Raw genomic sequence first — 8,409 nt, forward strand, 5'->3', positions numbered from 1 at the left:
GGTGTGTCATGGGGAGCGTGACACACCCCAGCTGCAGCCACGAGGCACAGGGACTGACCCCAGGGTGTGGTGCACAGCATGCGGGGGGGGCGCAGTGTTCAAGGGATGGCGTGCAGAGCTGCAGGGGATGGCATGGGAAATGGCCATGGTGGAGGGGGATGCCTGACAGCTGTGGTCATACAGCATTGGGCTTGCCCTAGGCTGTGGCACAGGGTGCATGGATGTGTGGCAAGGCAGGCCCATGGAATGGGGAGTGGCCAAGGTGCGGGGAGTGTGCACCAGCTTTAACCACGTGGCATGAGACGTGGCCCTAGGGTGTGTGGGGGGAGTAGCACGCAGGGGGGCTGTGGCATGCAGCCGCAGAGTACCACACTGGGAGCAGCCTGGCTCCGCCTGCCTCAGCCCCCACTTCTGCTTCCACCTGTCCTAAGGCTCTGGGCCACGCATGCACAGTTGGCCTCCCGGAACATTACGTTGAAACAAACGGAAGTGGTAAGGCTTTCATTATATTAGAATTATTACCAAATTGAACACCTGTTCATAGTTTTGGATAGAACAGGAAAATGTTCCACAAATTATAAATATGCTATTATTGCAGTTATTCAATTGTTGTAAAACTCTTAAAAAACCTCGAGCAAACACAGTACCGTTTGAATTTCTTTCAGTTTTGCCTCCTTCTTCTCTATGGTTTTCTGAGCAGCTATTTTCTTGCATTCATACATTCTGGTACCAGCTGCTTCTTCAATCATAGCTAAAATCTGAAATAAGACAGCTTTATGAAATAGCTTCAAAACCATTAGTGTACTGCTAATAAAAAAGCTAAATTACTAACTCATTCATATATAGCTTCCCTCCACACATTTCTTCAAAATACTGATATTGAAATCCCAAGCAAGCAGTAAGGTCATAAGCTGATGGATATAAAGAAGATACCAAGAAAAGGGGAAGAAGGGAGGGAAAAAAAAAAGGCATGTCTGTGGAGTTCTTACCTCTGGAGGCTTCATATTTAGAACTTTTGTAATTCGACCCTAGTAATACAAAGGGAAAATGATTATAACCCTTTCTAAAGGTAGAAAAATCATTTTTAAAATAAACTAACCTCTATGAAAAATAACCCCTTCCTAACCACTCCCCTTACATACTACTATACCATTCTAAAATGTTTATATACAAATCTCAATTGATTGGTGCCCTGTAAGTTGTTAAGCTTGAAATACTGTATTTTATAATTATGTTTCGGCTGTTACCCTATATCCAGTTACAATGATTAGTTATATTGTTCTCCCCCTCTGTTCAAAATCAGTTAGTCATTAAGAGATCCAGCGTAAGTTTTTGGATCACATGTTGATTATAAAGAGATGTGTCAGTCAACATATGAAAGCTTCTGTAATAAAAAAAATATAGTCTATGCAAAGCTGCATATTGATGCTAAATGAAATCAAAATAATTGTATTTCCTGAAAAAGATTTTAATCAGTTACTAGTTTATTTTTTGTAAGTATTTTAAAAAGCATTGGAAGCATTTATTTGCTCTTTGTTGAGGTTTATCACCGCCTTTTTAAGTCAGTCAGTTTTTGCTTTGCTAATTGGCTACACAAGGAGGTGTCCTTGATATTAACAGAAAATGTCTGGAGTGATCCATTCCCTGTCAGAATCTCCCTGGCATCACCCATCACTGATTTTAGGATACGTTCTTGAGTATTCTGTTTAATAGCTCCTAGCAGACCTGTCCTCCATGATTTCAACTAAATCGTGTTTTGAACCTGGTTACATGTTAGTCTATACAACTTCTTGGGACAACACATGAAATTCCAAAAGTTAACTATGCACCATGTAGAAAGTACTTCCTATTGTTTGTTTTAAACCCACCTCCTGATGATAGCAGTGGGGATTCCTTCATTTCTGTTTTAGGACTTGAGAAATAACAATTCCCCATTCACTTTATCCATACCCATCATGATTTATGGAGCTCATATTCCTCTCCTTCCCTTCACCACGAGTCTTCTCCTTTCCAAACTGAAGAGTCTTTGCCTTTTCAGTCTTTCCTTGTTATACCCCGATCATCTCTGAGACGGATTACTAGGACCTGGTTTAAATCCCAATTGCGTATTTTTCATGAAAATCACAAAATTAAGTTATTCTCATGAAAAATGCAGTTTGCAATGAAATACCATGATATAGCTACTTGCTGAGGAGTTCCAGAGCAAGCAGCTGTATCATGGCATTTTGCTGCAAAATGCAATGCCTCCGTAGTTGTGGGGGTGCCCTAGTCCCTGCCCCACTGTGCAGCACCCAGTCCCCACCCCTCCTCAGCACTGGTCCAGGGGGGCTTCTGCATTGGGAGCACAATGGGGGACAGGGGTGGGGGCAGCAGCCATATGTGCTTCAGCCCACTCCCCTGCTCACCTCGCAACCCTTGGCTGTGGGCACTGTCAAGCCACCATGATGCCAGGCAAGTTCAGCTGGGCTGGGGCCTTCCCACATGCTAGCAATGCCACCTGCACTCCAGCCCCAGCCACCTGCCTCACTTGCATGTGGGGGGCCCCAGCCCAGCTGAACTCACCTGGTATTGCAGTGGCAGCAGCTCACATCCAACAAAGGGTTGCAAAACAGGCAGGGAGGGGGGAAGGAACTGGAACATGAGGGGTCCTAATCTGGCTGAACTTGCCTAGCACAGCGAATTTGTTGGCTGTGGGCACCACTGAGCCACTGTGATGCTGGGCAAGTCTGGCTGGGCTGGGGTCTGCTAGGTGCCAGATGCACTGCCAGGTGAGTCCAGCTCCCCTCTCCCACCCCCACCAATCATTAGTATCATGGCCCAATTGTGGGGGAAGGGGGTGCCATAACCTAGGTACAAAAATGGTGATCCCTGCCATGATCAGGCTGCAATACTAGCAAGCTGGGCCTGCAATTTACATTGGACCCTACTAATTGCTCAATCAAGCTAATGTTTGGATTAGGAGTTGCCTATCTGGCTTGAATGCAGACATTTATTTTAAGGGAATACAAGGATAAATATGATCTCTAAAAACATGAGAAAATGAACTGTCTTAGGGAGAGATGGACTGGCAGCTGCAAGCAAGCTCTGATGCGCAGGTAAGGTTTCAATACTTATTTTTACTGGACAGTTGTGGTTTTCCACTTGACCAGGCATATCCTCGTCCAAATTTTAGTTGGAAAATTAAACGCCCTTAAAATGTTCTGAAAGTACAACAAATTTTCCAAATGTAGAAACAAAACATTTTTAGGAATATCCATACAATACCTGCATAATGAGGAAGTGAGGGTTGTTGACATTGAGTCCCACAGAACAGAAGATATCCTGCACTCGAGTGTTGTTTGCATTTACACCATTGATTAGGTACTTATTTTTGCCTCCAATGACAACCTCAAGGAAAGGAAGGGGAGAGAAAATGAAAGGATGAATAAAAAAAGGCCTTACAATTTGAGACTATCAACTGCAACACAATACACGAGAGAAAGAGAATCTCAGTATATAGAAAATTGAAGTTTCAATGCTCTGCAAGGGAATTCATGAAACTACAAAATACAGTGATCAAACATACCCTACCAACAGTATGAAGCAGTATATTGAAATTCTTCTAACTCCAAGAGTGAGAGAGAAAGCAAACCAAGAGAAATATTCTGGTAATATCTTTTCAGTTAAAAGCAAGGTGAAGCTTCTTCGTTCTAAAGAATAAGCATCATACCAGAAAAAACACACACTATTATCACCGTAACTAAAACTGGCCAACAGCTTTTCAGATGGCATTTATGTAAGTCAGCGTGATCAAATCCCTTCTACAAATATTCCATTCAGGTCAGGTCAAAGAACACCAAGACAGTAGGAAAGCTTGTTGTGCTCTTGTCTGTACGTCATCTATTCTGTGCATAAGTCAATTCAGCCTACTAAGTGGATAGTTCACTATATTACCACAACTACAAAAATTAAAAGGGAAAAGGAAGAGGCAAAAAAGAGAACATTCCATTTCCTCTATGGGAAACGAAGGCTGTTCAAAGAATACTCTTTATGAAGCTTAGGTATGATTTTATTTAAGACAGTGAAGTCTTTATTACTATAAAATGTAATTCAAATGTTGTAATGTAAAGTCCACAATAGACAATGAGTTACCATGTTTCATTAGTTCTTTAGCTTATTTGTTTTAGGTTTCCATCACTAAATTCACTCTGAAAACATTGATTTAATGGCACAAGTTCACAAACTTGAAAACAGAACACTTTTTAAAAATTCTTGTCTAGGCTACAGTCTGTCTTCTTGACTAGACTGTTTGTAATGCAAAAGCTTATGTTTAAGCAAAACAGCATGAAAAAGTGAAGTGGAAGAAACTGAAAAAAAGGAAAAAAAGCCCAGCACTATACACCAATGCTCCAAATTCTAAGGAGCTGCAAGTCTCATGTTGCAAGTCTCTGGGCCATGCATGAGTCTACCATGTGACAGGTGCCCTGACCCCACAGGCCATACCAGCCTATCCCATTCTCTGGCTGCATCAGGAGCAATGCAGGAGAGAAGACATTAGACAGGACCCTGCAGACTGTAACTTAAACCTTTGCAGGCTGCAAGTTGCACATCCCTGCTGTATAACATGCAGTGGCTAAAACAAAGAGCTAACGCTTATATTTTGAATTCACTTTCTATCAAGAAGAATGAAAAAAATCTGTAAGCAGTTCTGAACAAATAAAAGACAAAAACTTACCTGCCTGGTGACAGTGATCTCATCATGAGCCTCAAATCCCAGAGGACTCTGTTTCTTGTCAGAATTATCAAAGGTGATTGATACAGTTGCTTTAGTAATTCCAGCCTGGCCATTTTTGTAAACCAAATCTTGTAAATTGGATGCTCGCACCTGCAAATATGGGAGAAACATGAATTATTACCAAAGTAATTGTATTAATAGCGAATGGGGTGTCAACTGAAACGTCTGACAAGTAGGCATGCTATAGATTTATGTACCTTAGTAACTTACAAGAACGAACAAACTGTGGAGGTATAAAAATGCTGCAGCATAAAACAATATACAAAAGACCAGCCTAATTTTAGTATGTCAATTAAAGATTTTTATAAGAAATTAATGAAAAAAATTATATGGATAAATATATGCAGCAAAATGGTCTAGTCTAAAACACTGCTCTCTTCATGATGGCATCTATATGAAATTGTGAAGATGGTATACTAAATATTCATTGCAGTTCTGATGGATTACTGAGTCTAAATCACGCTTTTAAGCAATTCTAAAGGCAGATACAGATCTTCCTAAACATGCATATTACTTACGTAAATGGTACTACGTGCATAGTGTTACTTATTAAATATTGTTATTATTCTTTGTTTTTACATAATAAAAAGCCTCTTTTGCTAAAAAAAGCCCCATCATTTAACAGTATTCTCCAGAGGTTCTCACATTCATAGTAGAGAAATGAGTCGGTATCCTAATCTGCTCTTGTATTTCTATTTTATAAAAATGTCACGATTTCAATCTTCTGCTACTTTAGTCCCATGGCTCTGGGTTGCAGACTGCATACTAATTTATTATTATCTTTATTACAAACTAATTATATTATTTTTTACATGTTAAAAAACTAAGCAAAGTAAAAGGGACCATATATTCAGTTTACAATTGGTTGGTAAAAATGACTTCCGCCCTAGGCGGAACATCATACCTGATGGTGTGAGAAATGGATTGCCTTGTTAGTACAACTACAAAAGCTATATATTCACATTAGTTTATCAAACTGGAAAACATCTGAAAAAGAAGTGTTAGCACTGCAACATTTCTTGCCCGACTTTAATGCAACCGTGATAATGAGGAGTCAGCAATGATCACATCATCATTTTTACTTCTCAATAGAATCCTCTGATCTGGATTGAAAAATTTTAATCTTCACAGAGTGCAGAAGAGGAAGTGTCAATCTTTCTCATTTTAGTTAAAAAACCAAAACAAAACAGTAAAGCCAGCCATGCATTCTGTGAAGGGGGAAAAGGATGCTGCCTGATGATCCTGTTCAACAGGGAGAAACATTATTGTTGCTCATGGTCGTTCAGAACTGTGTATCTTCCTCTTTACCTGAGATAGGTTGGAGATGCCCAACAGGAAACAGATGGAATCCAGGATATTGGACTTGCCGCTGCCATTTAAGCCAGTGATAGCATTGAACAGTGGGTCAAAGCCATTGATTTCTGTCCTCTGGGCATAGGACTTGAATCCCTCAAGGACAATTGACTTGACGTGCATCTTTTCTGTCTCTCCAAAGAACCATGCCAAGCCCCCCTTCAAAGGGGATGAGGAAAGTTCTCCAATTTATAGTGCTGTAGGTTTCAAAACAACAAAAGCAGACTAAATCAAAACAGAGTGCATTCAACAGAATCAAAAGCATGAAGCAAATAGAAAAGGTTACAATGCCACCCTAGCAGACAATGGTAGTTGCTCCCTCAGGCAGGGAAGTCATCAGGGTGCTGCCCAAACATTATAATGACATTCATCCAACAACGGGTGAAGGCCCTCTCCCCCAAGCTGTTATTTACAATAAAATACAGATGGATTCATGCCTCATGAATGTTTCTCAGCAAAGACATACAGCTACTGGGGGAAAAGAAACACAAGACAATGGTCTTCCTGAAGAGGGCAAAAAAGACTTATTTTTCCTTTAACACTAAGCATGCTGTGGACGACTATCTCCATTCAGAGTGCAGTGTGACTCTACACATTGCTAGGCGTTTGCTGAAATAACAAGTTCATAAATTAAATAGACAGACAAGGTCCTTTGGGTGAACATGGTATCTCTGATATCAGATTCACCCAAAGAACCTTGTCTGCCGACGTCCTTCAATCAACACGGCTACAACCTACGCTCCTGTAAACGAAACAGATACGCACACAAGTGCATGCATATACACACCCCGAAGAAGGAGGTTTACGCCCCAAAGCTTGCAAAGAGCAATTTCCCAACTATTTAGTTGTTCTGATAAAAGACATCCCACCTCCCCACAGGACCGTGCCTACCTGCACGCACACACGCATCTCAACCCGTGCGCGCCTGGTGCCGGCTGTGCACGGGCGCCCCGAGAGCGGAGGCCGCGACCCCGCCAGAGGGTTTCGCCGCCTCGAGCGGCCCCGCGGGGTCCCCGAGACGCGGGCAGCTCCCCTCCGCGCCACTACCCACGAGCCCAACCCCTCCCTCACCTGCCGCCGCCGCCCGCGCCCGTCTCCTCGCTCAAATTTTGGCGCCCAGCGAAGCCGACCGTTTGCGGCTGTCCGGCGTGCTGCCGGACGAACTGGCCACCGAGCTACGCCCCTGGCGCCTCCTCCTCCCGCGGTCACCCTCCGCCTCGGCATGTTTTCTTTTTTTTTCGATTTTTAAATCGATTCTCAAGGCTAAAAACAACCGTCGATTCAGGCACCTACCGAGGACAGCCGAGCCAGCAAGGACTTCCTCCCCCCGCCCCACACACACACACCCCAGCGTTCTGATTGGTGGTAAAGGAGAGTGGGGCCTTTGAGAGGGCCCGTCGCTGTGTGGGCGCAAGGGGGTGGGGTAGGATGGAAGTGTGCTAGGGTCCTGTTGATGCTGCTCTGGCGCCCCACCCTTGCGTTGCGGAGTCTGTTCCTGCCTCACCTTTGCTAGGGTGCAGCCACCCTCCCCTTCCCCTCCACACGGGCCCCTGTAGCGAGCTGGCCTTGCGCCGCCTAGATCGTAAGCAAGCTTAGGCCTGTTCCTCACGGGAAGCTTGTGCCAGCCCCGTGCACTTGCTTCGTGGCAAAACCTGCTCAGCTTTCAGAGCTGTGATGCTCAGCAAGGCGTGGCCACCGCGTCTGTCAGCGCAGCGAGGACATAGCATGGGGAAATGGGTGTTGGAAACCGGTATTTAGCCACAGGGAACAGCCGGCTTGGCAGGATAAGCAGCAGAAAGGTGCTGGGAATATTCGAGCTGTAGGTCTGATGCAAAAATTGCGGTTCGTTTCTTTTGGAGGCTTGCAAATAATATTTCTCAGGCACACACTATTAGCAGCACAAAAGTTGCATTTGCAAATAGGGTCAGAGCAGAGATAGAAAATCTCAGATTGCTCCGCCCCGGAGGAAACCCGCAGCCGGCACTATATACTCTGCCTTCTGGGCACGTGTGCAGAAACAGGAACTCTTACAGCTCATTTCTGGTTCATACAAACATACATGTGATTACGTCACTTCATCCGTCGCATGTGCATTATAATTAACTACTTAGTATGCGGGGCGGATAGGCATATATGCATCAGCTAATTACGCACGCTCAGAAAGCTCTCTAGGTCACCAAGAGTTGAAATCCGCCCCCCTTTCAAAGACACGGTCAGTTGAATTCCAGCTTCTGTAATCTGCATGTGAATTGTCAGGAGGAGAAGAAAAGGGAGTGATTTAG

At 43.6% G+C, this 8,409-nt stretch overlaps 1 protein-coding gene across 1 annotated transcript in view; it reads right to left on the reverse strand.

Moving 5' to 3' along the window:
* The window catches only part of SMC2 (structural maintenance of chromosomes 2), a 35,518-nt gene extending 28,222 nt beyond the window's left edge, over positions 1-7,296 (reverse strand). Inside the window, exons 1-6 of the mRNA XM_019555287.1 lie at positions 7,199-7,296; positions 6,083-6,324; positions 4,715-4,864; positions 3,265-3,387; positions 990-1,028; positions 648-758 (exon numbers count right to left, since the gene is read on the reverse strand). Of these exons, the coding sequence (XP_019410832.1) occupies positions 648-758; positions 990-1,028; positions 3,265-3,387; positions 4,715-4,864; positions 6,083-6,250 (591 nt within the window). The 5' untranslated portion in view covers positions 6,251-6,324; positions 7,199-7,296. The remainder of the gene's footprint in view (positions 1-647; positions 759-989; positions 1,029-3,264; positions 3,388-4,714; positions 4,865-6,082; positions 6,325-7,198) is intronic.
* Between the last annotated feature and the right edge of the window lie 1,113 nt (positions 7,297-8,409).

Source organism: Crocodylus porosus, unplaced genomic scaffold, assembly GCF_001723895.1.
Source record: "Crocodylus porosus isolate Cpor-Errol unplaced genomic scaffold, CroPor_comp1, whole genome shotgun sequence".
Taxonomy (NCBI): Eukaryota; Metazoa; Chordata; order Crocodylia; family Crocodylidae; genus Crocodylus; species Crocodylus porosus.